This window comes from Typha angustifolia, chromosome 15 (assembly GCF_048772165.1).
Source record: "Typha angustifolia cultivar Huaian chromosome 15, ASM4877216v1, whole genome shotgun sequence".
Lineage (NCBI taxonomy): Eukaryota > Viridiplantae > Streptophyta > Magnoliopsida > Poales > Typhaceae > Typha > Typha angustifolia.
The window spans coordinates 435,073-453,392 of NC_133253.1; the positions used below are offsets into that span (position 1 = coordinate 435,073).

An 18,320-nucleotide genomic window follows, 5' to 3' on the forward strand; every position below is an offset into this window, starting at 1 on the left:
TAATTAGTGTTTAGACCTATCGACTCCTCCCCTCGTTACTGCCATACTCAACTTCCACCCACGTGCAAATCGATTGGATCCAATTCTATACTTTTTGTAAGATATATTTGTTTAAGATTCCTCTACTCGGTCTCTACTACAAGCTCGTGTTATTTATTATTTCCCTTTTTTTAAGTATATTTATGATCTTCAATTTTTTAACCTTAGAACTACTTGCTTATGTGTTATAACACATAAATATATTTTTAAGTTTCATGAGTTTATGTGTTAGACTACAGGTAATAATAAAATCATGGGCTAATTCAAGAATATTTGCTTCCTTAAAACTACTTGTGTCATATTTATTCTTAATTATTTTTGTACTCTCAGACTTAATGTAATGTTTTTCATTTACAGTGTTATCTAGATTAGGCAAGTGTTAGAGGTTTGTGTTAAAAAATCATCGCTCTATTTTTACTTTAGCTTATGTATCATACAACTTTATTATAATTTATAGAGATTAATAAAATGATGTCGCCCATCGGCGGTCTCTCAAGTAAATACATAATTATTTAAGAGTTTGTGGGCTAAATAAAAAGTCGGCTTATCTTTTAATACAAAAATAGTTGAACCAACTCTTACATTAACTGAGTTATAAACAGGCCCACTATAAGGTCTGAGTCTAGTCAAAGCTATAAATTGTTCGCACGATCTTTACTTATATATTCAAGATGATTAATCTTTTGTGTAACTTATAAAAAGCAAGGAGTTAGAAACTATATAAATAAAATATCAACTCATCTTTTTCTACTCTCTCTCTCTGCTCACCAATTTGTCGTCTTGATATTTTTGGAGCCACCTTTGAATTCAAAAAGGAAGCTGTGAGCCCTCCAATTTCCAACAACCACCACAACATAGCAAAAGAAAGAAATAGTGAACAACTAATCATCTAAACACATAGTAGAGTCCTAATCAATTCTCTTAACAAATTAAGATAACACCAAAATCTACTAGTCCAGGTTCATCCTCTCTTTCCACCTACCTTTCAATGCATGAACACATCCATAATGCTGTCCACATACACCCACACAAGACAATCACACAACCTTCCATATTTAATTAAGAAATCATTAAATCAAAAGTCGTTTTTTTTTTTTTCTTGGTGTCACACCCCACTATAATCCTCTCCATTGTTTTAATTACTATAAGAGAAGAGGAAAGCCACAATCTTTTCTCCATTAATGGCTTCCATGGCCACCTTCTTCTCCAAATCCCCAACCCCAGCCCAACCATTTCCCAATTCCTTCAAAACCCATCTCCAATCTCGAACCCAGATCGCATTCCCCCAGCTCTCCGCCCCAATTAAGGCTCATAGGAAGGCCCCCCTGCGCCGGATCTCATGCAGCTTGATCGAACCGGACGGTGGGAAATTGGTGGACCTCGTGATTCCAGAGGGCGAGACGAGGGAGAGGAAGCGGCGAGAGGCGATGGGGTATCCACGGATCAAGCTCTCAAGAATCGACCTCGAATGGGTTCATGTACTGAGCGAAGGGTGGGCTAGCCCACTCTGCGGCTTCATGAGGGAAGCCGAGTTCCTCCAAACGCTTCATTTCAACTCGCTCCGCCTCGCGGACGGGTCGATGGTCAACATGTCGGTGCCCATCGTGCTCGCCATCGACGACGCGCAGAAGCGGGCGATCGGGGATCGACGCAGGGTTACTCTCGTCGATTCCAAGAATAAACCCGTCGCCATCTTAAGCGAGTAGGTGGTCCCGTTTTCTTATAACTGTTATGGTCTAACTAGTTCTTAGTATTCTTTGGATGATTCGTAGTTATGCTAAAGTTGGTTCCTTTATTACCGGATTTGCGCTAATCATCTTGATCGAATGTTAGAATACATTTCTGTTAGTTTTCGTACAGTAGGGTATAATTAATCAGATGTTATATTCTTGTTTCTAATCGTTGAACCGATGAATGTTCATCCAAAAGAGAAACATATCCAGTGACTACTGGTGTTATCTTTTGGATTTTTCGTTAGACATCAGAATTTTTTGGTGAATTGGACACTTTTAAGTCGGGATTTCTGTTTACTTAGTCAGGTCCATTTTTCTCCAGAAATAGTGATGGATGTTTTTGAATGAGGTTGTATTGTTGTCTTTGGTTCATACAAGGGCTTTATCTGTCTCTTTATCATTTGATTTGGAACTTTTGAGGACGAGAGTTTATAATTTTTGTAGTAGTGTTACGGGTCCTTTATATCGTCTGTTTGATTTCTACCTACGTGGCAAAGGTAAAAACACAAAACGTGGGGAAGGTGATGGAAATTATTAAGGGTAAAAGTGTTCACAAAGTTGCCACATAGGAAACCTAGTCAGTAGTAGCATTTAAGAGGACATTATAAAGGACTTGAAGCATTTTCCCTTTTTTCTTGGTAAAATATAACCATTAGATTGACTGATGTAGTTCACTAAATAAGGATAGACTCCAGGGACTAATGCAGATATTTTCTCTACTTTTGTATTAAATATGAACTATGACATATTATTCTAAAGTAAGATATTATGGGTTTACTTGATTAGGACGTAAATATGGTATCAAGCAGCAGTACTCCAGGGACCTATGCAGATACTTTGACTACTTTTATATTTAATATGAACTGCAGTATATTATTCTAAATTAAGATATTATGAGTTTAATTGACTAGGACGTAAATATGTTATTGAGCAGTAGTATCCAATTGTTGATATCAGATCTTGAATATTCTATGGTTAAGCACACAGGTATGGACCCTTTAGAGACAGATGATAAACCTTTGAGGGCCTCTTATAGATGTCTTGATTTTCAATGCTTATATATTGCTTATTGTAATAGTTGCGTGTATTAGTTGAAGTGTTTAGTATACTGAGAGTAGTTTTTCAACATATAACATGGGTATGGCTATTGGTATGATGCTTAGTTATGCCTCCACGAAGGAGATTTATGAGAAACATATCCACCCTAGATTTCACCCATCTCATTTCCAAAGTCTGTTTGGTTGGAATATCATGTTCTTGATCAACCCATAGAGCCTCTTCCTAGAAGTTATCATAGCAATTCTTATGCTGAAAAAGGTTTGGATGATGATGATGATGATATAGTGGCGATAACCCATCTGGTGCAATACATTTTCTTGATAAAGTTTGTAGTTGCATTTAGCAAGCTAAGCGTTAATTATATTGTTCTAAACTTCTAATGTTATCATTTATGACATTGTTAATCATATTATGATGATTTACTGGCTTTCATTAGCTAATATTATCACTAAAAACATTGTTCTACATAGGCTTTTGATGTGAGTGTGCTATTTATACTGCCATTTATTGACCAAAGAGTATCTCTCAAGAATGGTTAAACATTATCTCATTTATCTTTTTCTTTACCCTTGAGATTCATGTTTTAGTGATTCACTGGTTTTCATGGCTAATATTATCTATATGACACTTTATATATATTTTTTATGATGTGGCTCTAGTAGATGTGCTGACATTAATTGACATAATCTTCCTCAGTACAAAGATAACCTTTTACCGTTTAATATTTTTAAGCATTGAGATCTACAATCATAATAAAGAGGAACGAATTGCAAGAACATGGGGAACAACTGCTCCAGGACTACCATATGTCGAGGAAGCTATAACAAATGCTGGTAACTGGTTGATTGGTGGAGATTTGGAAGTTATGGAGCCGATCAAGTACAATGATGGTCTCGATCAATACCGCTTGTCCCCTGCAGAATTACGTGAAGAGTTCTCCAGACGCAATGCTGACGCTGTATTTGCTTTCCAGCTTCGAAATCCTGTACACAACGGCCATGCTTTGCTCATGACTGACACACGCATGCGTCTTCTACAGATGGGCTACAAGAATCCCATCCTGTTGCTTCATCCCCTGGGAGGTTACACTAAAGCAGATGATGTACCTCTATGTTGGAGAATGAGGCAGCATGAGAAGGTTCTTAGGCATAAAACTTTTATCTTCTTTTATGACAATATCATCAATTTCTTTTTCTAACATTTCTAACATCACAGAAGTGATAATCTCTAGACAACTTGTTACAGTTCCAGCTTATTAGAAATTCTCAAATTACTATCAGTTTTGTTATAATCAATCTTTACTAAGTCATAAGAAGTTCTTCTGTGCATCTTTTGCCAACTTTAACAAATCAGAATTGTTAAATAATGGACAACTTGCATACATTGCAATCTTGTTATTTTATCTTTTTCTTATATGCTTTGCTAAATTTTGTTATTCAATGACATCACAGAGCAAATATTAATGTCTATAGATTATAAGCACTAAATTTTTCTTGTTTTGATACACTGTAGGTTCTTGAAGATGGCGTTCTTGATCCAGAAACAACTGTAGTTGCAATCTTTCCCTCCCCCATGCATTATGCTGGCCCAACTGAGGTGCAATGGCATGCGAAGTCTCGTATAAATGCTGGTGCAAACTTCTACATTGTGGGCAGGGATCCAGCTGGTATGGGTCACCCTATTGAAAAAAGAGATCTCTATGATGCTAATCATGGGAAGATGGTGCTGACTATGGCTCCTGGACTTGAGAAACTCAATATCCTACCATTCAAGGTGTGTCAACTTTGACCTACTCTAACAATGCCTGTATGAAAATATTATTTAGAAGAGTAAGGACTTTCCATTGGTTGGGCGGAATGTTCTGTCATGTCTCATAGTGTTTTACTTCTAAGCCGTATATAACCTATGATGTTCCAGTTTTTCTTGATGCGCATATGTTCCCAACTTCTCCCCACGTATTGCTGAAAATCCTCAGCTTAAACGTAAATTACCTATGTCATTAAATCTGATCCAACATAGCCAGATATTGTCATAGGAGCTTCAAGGGTACTGCTGGAGGATGGATATGGACCTAATAACTGTGCAGTTTTAGGGTTAAATGGTTTCTTAATATTGACTACCCTTCACTGACCACATAGCCTTTTGGCTTTCTCAATATTTGTGTTCCCACTCTACCACTTTATATTAGTACTGTCCATTGTTCTTGCTTTTTTCTTTAAAATAGGCCAAATGACTGTGTTTGTCCTCTTGCATCTTTTCTAAATGATGATGATGGAAAATTCAGGGTCGCTCTTACAAATGACGATGACGAGGACGATGATATTCTTAATTGGATGCTTTATTTTGACAATCGTTATGACTGAAATAATCCCTAGTCTCATTTCCCATGTTCTTTTTTTTCCCTCACATGGATTAGGTGGCTGCCTATGATAAACGGCAGAAGAAAATGGAATTCTTTGACCCTTCAAGGAAAGATGATTTTCTCTTTATCTCTGGTACTAAGGTAATAATTGCTGAGGAAGATTAGAATCAAATCTCAAAACAAATTACTGAAAATGTTTTTTTCTTGATTGATCATAATAACCAATCTCGTAAACAGATGCGAACTCTGGCGAGAAATCAAGAAAATCCTCCTGATGGTTTTATGTGCCCAAGTGGTTGGAAAGTTCTTGTTGAGTACTATGATAGCTTGGCTCCACCAGCGGGTAGCAGACTCCGGGAAGCTGTGCCAGCTTGATGTGTAAAATGCTTGATTTTGCTGCACCATTCTGGCTCATTTTATACAATGAACCGATCAACTAAATAATGTGTGTGCAGCACTCTGTATGCTTGGTTATCTACGTGAGGCAAGTCGAACTATTAGAATGTGTGCAAAGAGCAGCTGGTGCTACTCCTGCTGTTTTTGTCAATGTTGTTGTACATAGGCTATGTATTTGTGCAATCTCGAACAGCGATTGTGCTTCTTATTATTTATTGTAATGTGGTTGGTAGCAAGTGGTTTCTTCTGTACTAAAGCTAATTTAGACATGAAAATCTGTCGATTCCAACAGTTCTAAGCTTTAGCAGAGTTCTGTTGAAATGCTTGGGTTCTGATATCGATTCTAGTCATGGATGTGAAAATTTGAGGTGATGTATTAGATTTAACAGAGCGGCCTGCAACTTCCTCGTTTGTTTTATGAAATTTGAAGACATTTTATACAGCAGTAGCTATGTGTATCGGAGGGACGTAGAACTGGAAGACGTGGCTTACCTATTTGTAACGGGTAAGCAGTAGTATTCCACCCTGTAATTCTGGAGGATGCTTAAATCATACTATCTATCACCTAGGCGCATATTGGCACTCAAGGATTACAAAGTTAAGGATATATATATATATATATATATATATATATATATATATATATATATATATATAGTAACTATGTAGTTTTTAGGATTGAGTTAAGTCTTATATGTAAGTGCTTTCAGTTTTTGGACTAATGGCATTATTCATGCAATTACTACTGTAGAGAGAGAGAGAGAGAGGGAAGACTATATTCCTTCCAATAAAGGTGCAGAAGATTCCTTATTTAAATCCAAATCCTCATTCCTACACGTCCAATTGCAAGCAATAAACAATATATATATATATATATATATATATATATATATCCCTGTGGCGGACGCACACCAAGAGCGCCATTCTCCTCAATCAACCCCCATTTCAGAAGTCGAACGCAGAAAACAATGTTCATGCATGGGATACTCCCTTTTTTCCATTCTATTTAAAAAGTGCATGCATGAGATGATCTCTCTCTCTCTCTCTCTCTCTCTCTCTCTCTCTCTCTCTCTCTCTCTCTCTCACCCCCATAACTAACATGCAACATGTATCCCTTGTACATACCAAAATAGATATTGAACATCTCCCCTACATAATATTGGACGCGATATGACTGTAGGAAGCTAGCTTAATTTACTCTTTCTTTACTAAAAAAGAAAAATGGAAGAAGGAACTGAGTTTTGATAAGGTTGTAGCAAAAGCGTCAACAGTAATAGGCAGCATATATAGATAGCTAGAAATAGTTGTGTACAATGTCCTTTGTCTTTTCTCTTTCACTCCTCCCTATATATTGGAGGGGGCCTCCTTCTGAGCTCAATCCAAGAGGAAACAGCTATCCTCCCTTCTGTTTCTTTCTTCAGATCTTCTCCAATTAAAGTGTATATGAGAGAGAAATAGAGGAAGAACCAGCCACTTAGGTCTTTCATAGGTTTACTATTTGTTTAGCTTATTTTTCAGGCTACAGCGGTAAAGAGATCCCCACATCTTCACTGGGGTGCAGTTGCAGAGAGAGAGAGAGAGAGAGAGGAACAAGAAAGAAATATTTTAGGGTTTATGGGCTATATTAGGACGTAATTAATGTTACAAAAGTCTTGAGTCGACTCTAGTAGGGAAACTCTTCATTTGAAAAACAAACACTAGTCACAAGTACTAGTAAAGATGGGTGGCATAACTCCACCACCAAGTCCTCCTCCTTCCATGGCCTCTGTCAATTTGTCGAACACCTCGAGTAGCCCGATCCAAAAATTTTCAATCGTTGACGGTCCAATTATCGTCGGCGCCGGCCCATCTGGCCTCGCCGTCGCTGCCTCCCTTCGCCGTCTATCAGTCCCCTTTGTCATCCTCGAGAAGTCGGACGGCATTGCCGATCTTTGGAGCAACCGCACCTACGACCGTCTCTGCCTCCACCTCCCCAAGGACTTCTGCCAGCTTCCCCACTTCTCATTCCCTGAGAACTTCCCTACTTACGCTTCTAAGGCCAGCTTCCTCCAGTACCTCCATTCCTATGCCAACCACTTCTCCATAACCCCACATTTCGATCACACCGTTGTCGATGCCCGCTTTGATCCTACGATCTCACTTTGGCGCGTCAAGACCATTATGGAGAAGGAGGTAGTCGAGTACATGTCGCCGTGGCTAGTGGTGGCTACGGGAGAGAACGCGGAGGCTGTCGTTCCCAAGTTCAAGGGGAAGGAGAAGTTCAAGGGAAGCGTGCTGCATTCTAGTGAGTATAAGAATGGAGCGAGGTACAGAGGGAAGAATGTTTTGGTGGTAGGTTGTGGCAATTCAGGGATGGAGATGTGTTTGGATCTCTTTGAGCATGGTGCAATGCCTTTCGTGTCTGTGAGGAGCGGGGTAATGATTTTACCATTATTCAAGTTAAAAATAGCATTGATATTTAGTTTTGGTAAGTGCATTTATACACATGTCTCTAACTCCAAAATGGAAGCAGGTGCATGTTCTACCAAAAGAGATGTTTGGGACCTCAACATTTGGGGTGGCAATGAAGTTGCTGAAATGGTTGCCACTGAAGTTGGTGGATAGGTTTCTGCTACTGGCAGCCAAGGTGATGCTGGGTGACACTGAGAAATATGGGCTCAAAAGGCCAAAACTGGGACCTTTGGAGTTAAAAAGCATCACTGGGAAGTCCCCTGTTCTAGATGTGGGAGCCCTGTCTTTGATAAAGTCTGGGAGAATCAAGGTAGTTTATTTCTCTCCACTGAGTTTAGTAATAGATCTTCTTTTCTTGATGGGTAAAAATGGCATCTTCCTTTCTTTTCATTTTTTGTTCAGAGTTACATTTGAGGTTTAGCTTCCACGTAGAATGTAGGATAACAGCGTGATTCCTAGCAATGTCTGAATTTAGCTTACCAATGTAGTCTCCGTGGCCTCTTGAAACTGTCCTGTTCTAATGCAACAATGCATATATGTACTATAAAGGAAGTAATGATTTTTTTATAAAGTTGGCCCTTTTTTACCAATTTGAATGTAACTCTCTCTCTCTCTCTCTCTCTCTCTCTCTCTCTCTCTCTCTCTCTCTCTCTCTCTCTCTCTCTCTTTCTAGCTAATACTTGATTGTCTGATGTCACTCCTCTGTTTCCCCTGTTGACATGGCAGATAGTACCAGAAGTTGAGTCACTCACAACGAATGGAGCCCGGTTTGTTGATGGAAGTGAGATGGAATTCGACTCGGTAGTCTTCGCGACGGGTTACAGGAGTAATGTCCCCTTCTGGCTCAAGGTATTGTAAATCAACCCATTTCCATACATACAAAAAGTTGCATAATTAATTTGGAACCATCGCTCATTTTAGCATGATGGTTATCTCCATTGCAGGGGAGTGACTTCTTCACGGAGGACGGCAAGCCCAAGACCCCATTCCCCAACGGATGGAAAGGAGAAAATGGACTCTACTGTGTAGGATTCACAGAGAGAGGGCTCCTTGGTGCCAGTGTCGACGCTGTTAAAGCTGCTCTTGATATCTCCGAGAGATGGAAAGATCTTACAGAAAACAACAAGTAGACCTGTTTCTCTCTAGATTAATAACACAGTAAATACTCCATGCAATGCAAGAGACAGACAAAGAAGGGATAGGATAAACCAACAGTTGGTTATTTTGGATGTTGGCTTCATAGAGAACTATGCAAACATCCTCTATAGTATCTTCTTTGTCTCACGTACACATGAGGATAAAAAGAGAGCAGGTGTTAGTCCCACTTATTGTTGTCTATTTTAAAATTTCCATGTCTTCTCTGTATTGGCTTTTCCTACTATATACTTGTGTTGTCATTTTTCTATCTCTCCTTCTCTCTTCCTCCCTCCTCCTAGCAGATATATCTCTCTCTCTCCCTCTGTTCCCTAAATTCCAATCGGTTTGTCTTCATCTCTCTTCCTCTGAGGAGGGCTCGGTTAAGTCTGAAGGGTAACTCTTGTCTCTATTTCCTCAGGTACTAGTATGTACTGCCAATGGGCAGCTCCAGCCTAGACACTGCTCCAACCTCACATGATTTTGTAGTCAAAGACTCCTCGAAACCAGCCCAGCCAACGAAATATGCTATCATGTTAACATGATTGTTAGAGTGCCAAATGATTGGACGCAACCTTACCCAAATTCCCACATGCACTAATTCCTCCTCAAAGAAAATTGAAAGGCAAAAATAAAAAAAAAGGAACACAAAGAAATCAAGGCCCTGTTTTGTTGGTTGCATTAAGATATACATCAATAGTCATACCTACATAATAATATTGGCTCATCATTAATAATACTAGTTGGATTAGAATAAATAATAAATAATGATATTAAGGAAAGAGTACATACAGAGATAAGAATGCAGGAAAAGTATACAGAACTAGAGAGACAGAGGGAGAACCGAGGGGTTCACGTGAGATAAGACTAGACGTTCTTATTGGTGCAAGAGACTAAATGGTGGCAAATTAAATACCACATCCACTTTCCTTTTCATATTGGAATTAAATCCCTTTTGCATGGTACTGAAAATGGCATGCATGTGGGATCTGCTACATGGACCAGAGACCAGAGATGCATGTAGCTAAAACCTCCTGGGCCACGCCACCATTATTAGAGCTCTTATAGCTAAGCTCTTTCCCCATCACCCTCAGCATCCGTACCACCCCACTCATGTGCTTATATCTCCATCATAATTCCATCATCACATCCTAAATTTATTATACTTCTTTTCGTTTTTTACCATGCACCCCCTTATGTCATGTCATTCACGCATGTGACTCACACACAATAACCCAATTAGCTATAGAAAACAATGCATGAACACGAATGAAAGTACTTCATGTGAAAGTCTATGGTTATATATCTACCGAGTAGGAGCACAATAATATTCACATAGCAATCCTTTTAAAATGCTAAAGACAATTCTTTTTTATTTTAGAAAAAATAAAAGAAAAGACAGAGAAAAAGAAAGAGGAAAAAGACACTTCCAGCATCAAAAGATTCTCTTTTGATCACCCACATGAACAGCCAATCATAAATCAGAGTGAAGCATGCAATTGGCCCATCAGCTCGACAGCCACGTGGCAGGCGAACGAGGGGACGTGGGTACGGTGGGTGGCGTCACCCTCCGCCCACACGGGATCCTCCACGGACGTGTCAGCCGTCCGTACGGCGAATCCGGACTGGACGGTGCAGATATCGCCATCACGAGCGAGTCTATGATTTCCTTTACCTTTTTTTTTTTTTTTCCTTTTTCGCTCCCCTTTTCTCGACATTTTCTAAAAATTCTATATATATATATATATAGTATACATATATATATATATATTTCTATTAAATTTGAAAAATATAGGTGTCGTTATTTGCCGCAGCTTAATAAGGTTAAGGTTGGGTATCTCTAGCCCGTGGGCCACATCGTTGACCGCTGGGGCCCACTTGGGAAGAGAGAGAGAGAGAGAGAGAGAGAGAGGAGAGCATCGAGTTGTTCCATCCATCGCTCGTGTGGGGCAAGTCCGAGAAAGATATTGCGATCTTTCCTCATCTCTCTCATTCCCTTTGCTGTGCGTGTCTTCTAATTGTATATATATTTATAAAGACTTTGCTCCTACTCCACAACGTCTTTGTCTATATTCAATGTACGTATGGAACCCTACCTTACTTACAAGGTTATATTAGCATCCAACGGAACTTCGCTGTGGTCCAAAGGTGGTCAATGGATTGGGCTTTAAGTGGGCGGGCACAGCCCAAGGCCTAATGACCCAATCTAGCTAATGGGAATCGTCGCTTTAACACGGGATGCATAAATACTTTGCTTCCACCGAAAGAATAAGTCAAAAGGATAAAATATTCTTGCTTTACAATTGCATTACTTCTATTCCTATCCAACTTTATTCTTTAAATATTATTTATATTTATTTCTATATTTCGGGATTTAAATCCAGTTCTATCGAGAAACACGTGTTAAATTTATGAAACGACCACGTAAGACCTTTTGTCGACCCTTCCAAGTTAAGTCATATATCCGGCTATATTTTTGTAAACTCCCATACACACTTTGGGATCTGGCAAATGGATCACGCTAATGTGAAGCACGCAGCACGATCTGACCTGGCAGGTTAAGCTTGCCAGGCATGTGGAACAACCAGGTTAAGCAAACGACGTCATAGCCGAATTCCCTCTATAATTCAGATTAGACCGTTAGTTACTGCTTGCTCCTTTTCGTTCCTCCTTTCAGATTACTACTACTTTCCTCGTATGTTCTCATTTCTTTTTTCCTATCAATTTCGTATGTAACAAACGCCATGAAAGAAACTCCACTGTAGCTTCCCCAATCTTGCCTATATGAGCCCGTGATAGACCTCCAATCTTGTAAACATTCTCTCTTCTTCTTCTGCTGCTGCTGCTCTTCATCTTGAATTAATCCCTTTGTTTCAATTGTTCGCATTACATATCCTTTCATGGAGTACTATGCCGCATTCTTCTTGGCCTCCGGTCGTAGCACCACACAACCGCATAAGCGCTGGCGCGTTGCGCTCACCGCCATCTTCACATGCCGCGCCTTCGCCGCGAAGCGTCTATCCGCCATACTCGGCCGAAGCCAATCCTACGTGGCCATTGACATCGACAAATCTACCAACCCTCCAGTTAACAAGTCCTTCGCTGGTCTTGTTAGACACAAAGGTCTTGATGACTTGAAACGACTTGGTGGCGTCGCCGCCATTGCCGCCGCATTGTCTTCTGACGACGAGAAGGGGATCAGCAACGACCCCGATGACCTCCGCTGTCGCAAAGATGCCTTCGGGTCGAACACCTATCCGAAGCCGAAACCGAAGCATTTTGTCATGCACGTGGTTGACGCGCTCAGTGACCTCTTCTTGATCGTCCTCACCGTATGTGCCGCCGTCTCCCTCGGCTTCGGCATCAAGGAGCACGGGATAAAAGACGGTTGGTATGACGGCGTGAGTATTTTCCTCGCCGTCTTCCTGGTCGCCGCCGTCTCCGCCGTCAATAACCACCGACAGGCGAAGCGCTTCCAAAGATTAGCAAACGAGTGCAACAACATCGATGTCGTCGTTGTGAGAGAAGGCCGGCGGCAAGTGGTTTCACTTGCCGACGTCATGGTGGGCGATGTCGTCGTGTTAAAGATCGGTGACCAGGTTCCCGCCGATGGGCTATTCCTCAGCGGGCATTCGCTCCAAGTCGACGAGTCGAGCATGACCGGTGAGTCACAACCGGTAGAGATCGACGGCGAGACGTCTCCCTTCCTCGTGTCCGGTGCGAAGGTGGTCGACGGCTACGCAAACATGATCGTCACTGCCGTTGGCACCGACACCGCGTGGGGTGACATGATGAGCGCCATCGTCCACGACAAGACCGACCCGACGCCGCTCCAAGAACGGCTGCAGCGGCTCACGTCCACTATTGGGAAGCTCGGCGTTGCGGTGGCCGTCTTGGTCTTCGTGGTGCTCACGGCGCGCTACTTCACCGGGAACACCAAGGACCATCAAGGAAAGCAGGAATTCGACAAGCATAATGTGACAGCCGACGGCGTGATTAGCGCAATAGTGGATATATTTCAGCAGGCCGTCACTATCATCGTCGTGGCGATACCGGAAGGGCTTCCATTGGCGGTGACGCTGACGTTAGCCTTCTCGATGAAGAGGATGATAAAGGAGCACGCGTTGGTGCGGCGGCTCTCGACTTGCGAGACGATGGGCTCGGTCACCACCATTTGCACTGATAAGACTGGAACCCTGACACTGAACCAGATGAAGGTGACGAAGTTCTGGATCGGCGAAACAACCGTTGACGCCAGCAGCAACAAAGCTCTTAAAGGTATGATCTCTTCGTTTTTTTTTCTCCAAATAAATTTATAATCTTTTTTTTCCTGTTTTGAAAAAAAAAAGTCGTGGATTAAAACTTATCATCTAACAACTTAAAATTTCTGGGTTAACTTGCAGAGACAAAAATCTTGGCGTTGCTCGGCCAAGCTGTTGGGCTCAACACCACCGGAAGCGTCTACACAGCCAATCCTGATTCGCCACCGGAGATCTCAGGGAGCCCGACCGAGAAAGCTCTTCTCTCATGGGGTGTGACGGAGTTAGGAATGGACGCCGACGAGCTCAAAAGAAACTTCGAAGTGATTCGCGTCGAGGCCTTTAATTCGGAGAAGAAGCGGAGTGGAGTTTTGGTCAAGGAGAAGGGAAGCAGAGCGTTGAGCGTGCATTGGAAAGGAGCCGCGGAGATGATATTGGATCGATGCAACAATTACTTGGGCGAGGAGGGAATGATTCGCGAATTGGGTTTGGAGCAGAAGGCAAAGATCGAGCAAATCATCAAACAAATGGCGGGTTCTAGTCTTCGATGCGTCGCCTTTGCGTGGAAGAAGATGGAAGCAGAGGAAGTCGGCGCGGAAGCTAAACTAGGCGACGAGGGCTTAACTCTGCTGGGTTTAGTCGGCATCAAAGACCCCTGTCGTCCTGAAGTGAGATCGGCAATTGAAGCTTGTAAGAGCGCGGGAGTTGTCGTCAAGATGGTCACGGGAGACAACCTCTTCACAGCCCGAGCAATCGCCCTGGAATGCGGAATCCTTATCCCCGATGACGTCGACGGACTAGTCATCGAAGGCGAACAATTCCGAAACTACTCAGAGGACGAGCGAGCGGAGATGGTCGATAGGATTCGCGTCATGGCGAGGTCGTCGCCGTTCGATAAGCTTCTAATGGTCCAATGCTTGAAGAAGAAGGGCCACGTTGTCGCGGTCACCGGGGACGGCACGAACGACGCACCGGCGTTGAAAGAAGCCGACGTGGGGCTCTCGATGGGCATCCAAGGCACCGAAGTCGCGAAGGAGAGCTCCGACGTCGTCATTCTCGATGACAACTTCAACACCGTCGTGACAGTGATGAGATGGGGGAGGTGCGTCTACAACAACATCCAGAAGTTTATCCAGTTTCAGCTCACCGTCAACATTGCTGCATTGGTCATAAACTTCATCTCAGCTATTACTTCTGGAGACATGCCATTAACAACCGTGCAACTCTTGTGGGTTAACTTGATCATGGACACCATGGGAGCTCTCGCCTTGGCTACTGATAGACCGACCAAGGAGTTGATGAAGAAGCCGCCCGTCGGCCGCACCGAACCGCTCATTAGCAATGTCATGTGGAGAAATCTCATAGCCCAAGCTCTATTCCAAATCGCAGTTCTAGTAATATTCCAGTTCAAAGGACAGTCCATCTTCGGGGTTAGCAAAGAGATCAACAACACCATTATATTCAACACCTTCGTCTTCTGCCAAGTCTTCAATGAATTCAATTCGAGGAAGCTTGAGAAGAAGAACGTCTTTCAAGGCATTTTCGCAAACAAGTTGTTCTTGGGAATCATTGCAGTGACTATAGTCATGCAAGTGATGATGGTGGAGCTCTTAAGGAGGTTTGCTGATACAGAGAGGCTGAACTGGGGGCAATGGGGCATTTGTCTCGGTGTCGCGGCGATAACGTGGCCGATCGGGTGGATCGTCAAGTGCATACCGGTGTCGAACGCGCCGGTTCTACATCTCCTGGCTCGCTGCAGAGCTTCTTAGGATGATAATAGTTGCTTTAGTTGTTTCTCGTAAGATATCTCAACTCTTTTTTTTTTCTCTTCAGTACTAGATTTGACTGCCTACGGGCAATTTCCTTAAGATAAAAAGTAATTGATTTGATTCATCTGACTAAGTTCATGTAATAATGGTACCTATGCGTCTTTAATTTTCTAAGTATTATCTGTGATTCGGCAGTTCTTTTGTCATTGAGCTTCAATTGTGAAGTGTTGTTATTTGTATCAAAACAGTGTTGAGTTTCTGTCATTATCAGAGCATCTATTCATCAACTACTTGAGATGCTGCCTTGGTGGATTAAATCAAGGGAAATCAACACTTAGATTCTTCTGTTAAGCATAGCAGTTGCAGGGGATACTGCCAATTTGCCAAGTAGGAGATTTACATAAGATAGAAGAAACTCGTCAATGCATACATAGATTCAGATATATTCTCCTGGGTATACAAATAGGCGTGAAATAATAGTAAGAAACAGTAGGTAGTTCAATTTACAAGGGTTTTAAGAGGAGGCCTGAGCGAGAATAAGAAAAATCCATTCTGGTGTTCGTGTTGGAGATTAAAGCTCTTATTCTTTTTCCAAGTGATTAGATGGCCAACCAGATATTCTAAATTTTTTAACATGATATCATGTCTTAAAGAAAATTATTACATTGTCAACCAACAAAAAATTAATGCTGAGAAGGAAATAATGAACAAATGCTTCACATAGGTTCATCTACAACAGAAATGAACAACACAACCTTGGAATCTTACAAAAGAAAGACACAAAGTCTAGTGGTTTTGGTACAATGTTCATGGAATTGTAGTTTAGACGGCAGTCATCATTCTCACAAACTCCTCATAGTTCACTTGTCCATCACCATCTACATCAGCCTCCCTGATCATTTGCTCAACCTCTTCATCAGTCAGCTTCTCCCCCAGGTTTATCATCACATTCCTCAGCTATGCACGTAAATAGACCAATTGAATAAGCGAACGAACTTATTAAATACTTAGATCAAATAATGATGAAATGCATCAAATGTAATAAAAAACACAGGATCATCGTGCACTTAAAAAGTGCAGATGATCATAACAAAATTCAGAAAAAAAATATATGTTAGGATCAGAAACTACTTATAACTGTTTGATAATTTGCAGAAGTATTAATGTTGATCTTATTAGCAAAGGAGAGGTGACATTAGATATTCACCTCACTAGCTGAGATGAACCCATTTTGGTCCTTGTCAAAAACCTTAAAAGCTTCTTTGAGCTCCTCTTCGGCATCAGCCTCCTACAAAGAGAGGCATAACTTCTAATTACAATTTTATGTAATAAATGGTAAAGTACACGCTTTTAAAGTTCATAGAATAATTTGATAGGATGCCAACAAAGATCTTTGTTAATTTTACCTTTACTTTCTTAGCCATTAGGTTCAAGAATTCCGCAAACTCTATGGTCCCATTACCGTCTGCATCGACCTCCCTCATCATATCCTGCAGCTCTTCTTCTGATGGATTCTGGCCCAAAGATCGGATAACAGTGCCCAATTCTTCCACAGTGATGCAGCCTAAAATAGGAATCAAATTAGGAAGCCAACCAGAACTTGGACATGTACACCCGCAGTAGCAAATATTGTGTAAAGCATACATATATCCATATTCATAATGAGAACCAATTCAATTTGAAAGTTTACACCCATAGCTTGTGGATTCATTTTAACCATTCACATCTTATTCTTTTATTCCATGCGCTACTAAATTTACATTTGATTCCTAACTCAAAGGTAATAGAAGAACAGCATTAATAACAAAAACAATTGTGTTTATCTTGCAGCTATATCAAGTTGGTGGGGAGTGTAGGGTGGCCCACCTAATAAAAGAGGAAGAATTCTCCCAATATGGATTAGTATATGCATTGCAATAATCCATAAACATTCAACTTGAATAAGTGGGCCTGAAGAACTTTTCTTTTTCCAGGCTAAACCATGGACTTCTTTAGACAAAGATCACTTAATGGTTTCCAGAACAAGCTTTTATCAATTCTCAAAAATACCAAACTGAAGCAATAACCATGTAGTTTTTAGGCCCTTCGGATGAATCAAAGATAGAGAAAGAAAAAAAAAAAGGGGACCAAAAATGACTTATTAGCAGTAGAAAAACATGCATGACTTACTTCCACCAAAGATAATAATTAAGGAATCAAATATTGTTATCTATGAATGACAGCAAATATACGTATAGGTAAATCTGACATGCCCGGTTGCACATAATCTAGCAGAAGTTCTTCAAGGTCATAGTTACAGACATACAGCAGACAATTAATAAGGATCAGACAAAACCACGATTTGATAAAAATCCAGTCAAAGTAAAACAGGGCAAAGCAAAGGAAACAAGATAAGCCCATCAATCAAACCATCCAAAACAGTGTATGACCACAAAAAAGGAAAAAGAAAAAGCACAAAGCACGACCAAACCATAAAATCCGGAAGAGAAAGTAGGGAATGAAGAGAAGGAAACAAACCATCTCCATCTTTGTCGAAGAGCAAGAAGGCCTGTTGGAATTCAGAGACCTGGTCTTTGTTTAGGGAGTGAGTGTCCATGAGACTGCTCTCCTGAAGATAAAGATGGAAGTAATGGAGGAAACAAGGAAGAGAGGGAAAAAAGGCAGGGGAGAGAGAGAGAGAGAGAGTTTTATTTGGTAGGAACTCTCTTGTCTTGAACTTATGTAGAGGCTTAGGAAGTGGTGGAAAAAGAGGGAACTTTAAGTTCTGTGCGTGTGCGTGTTGGGGTGGTGTGCGATCAGATCGATAGCTTGACCTTTTGTTGTTTGGAGGGCTGGTCAAATAGGCCTTCCTTTTTAATATTAATATTAAGAATTACATAATATCTATCTTATTTAAGAATTAACCCCACCTTATTTATAAATAATACTTAAATATTATTTACTTTTTAGAAATAAATAAATATATATATAAATATGGTCAATATTAAATTTTGCATATATTTTTTTTATGAAAATATGATAAATCTATCACTCTTTTTTTTTCCTTTTTTTTAAACTAAAAAATATATAAAGACATTTTATTTGCGTTTAGGATTTATACGCAAATACAACAAAGACA

At 40.8% G+C, this 18,320-nt stretch overlaps 4 protein-coding genes across 5 annotated transcripts; 3 read left to right on the forward strand and 1 right to left on the reverse strand.

The window, feature by feature from the left end:
- Positions 1-1,147: 1,147 nt before the first annotated feature.
- LOC140777826 (ATP sulfurylase 1, chloroplastic-like) lies at positions 1,148-5,880 on the forward strand. Of its 2 annotated transcripts, XM_073122207.1 has the most exons (5): positions 1,151-1,741; positions 3,564-3,969; positions 4,344-4,604; positions 5,248-5,334; positions 5,431-5,880. In XM_073122207.1, the coding sequence occupies exons 1-5, from the start codon at positions 1,221-1,223 to the stop codon at positions 5,566-5,568; spliced, it is 1,413 nt and encodes a 470-aa protein (XP_072978308.1). In that variant the 5' UTR covers positions 1,151-1,220; the 3' UTR covers positions 5,569-5,880. The 2 variants fall into 2 exon arrangements, with proteins under 2 accessions (XP_072978309.1, XP_072978308.1); XM_073122208.1 differs by lacking the exon at positions 5,248-5,334 and having other exon boundaries at positions 1,148-1,741.
- A 1,428-nt stretch (positions 5,881-7,308) lies between these two features.
- On the forward strand, positions 7,309-9,347 carry LOC140778197 (indole-3-pyruvate monooxygenase YUCCA8-like). The gene is made up of 4 exons (XM_073122790.1): positions 7,309-8,004; positions 8,102-8,350; positions 8,767-8,889; positions 8,985-9,347. Exons 1-4 carry the CDS (start codon positions 7,309-7,311, stop codon positions 9,168-9,170), a joined length of 1,254 nt encoding a protein of 417 aa, XP_072978891.1. The 3' UTR covers positions 9,171-9,347.
- Positions 9,348-11,699: 2,352 nt separating this feature from the next.
- Positions 11,700-15,398, forward strand: LOC140778545 (calcium-transporting ATPase 7, plasma membrane-type-like). Its single transcript, XM_073123328.1, has 2 exons — positions 11,700-13,452; positions 13,578-15,398. Exons 1-2 carry the CDS (start codon positions 12,075-12,077, stop codon positions 15,200-15,202), a joined length of 3,003 nt encoding a protein of 1,000 aa, XP_072979429.1. The 5' UTR covers positions 11,700-12,074; the 3' UTR covers positions 15,203-15,398.
- A 403-nt stretch (positions 15,399-15,801) lies between these two features.
- Positions 15,802-17,942, reverse strand: LOC140776946 (calmodulin-1). Its single transcript, XM_073120810.1, has 4 exons — positions 17,720-17,942; positions 16,609-16,766; positions 16,410-16,490; positions 15,802-16,159 (listed from the first exon to the last, which is right to left on the reverse strand). The coding sequence occupies exons 1-4, from the start codon at positions 17,796-17,798 to the stop codon at positions 16,025-16,027; spliced, it is 453 nt and encodes a 150-aa protein (XP_072976911.1). The 5' UTR covers positions 17,799-17,942; the 3' UTR covers positions 15,802-16,024.
- Between the last annotated feature and the right edge of the window lie 378 nt (positions 17,943-18,320).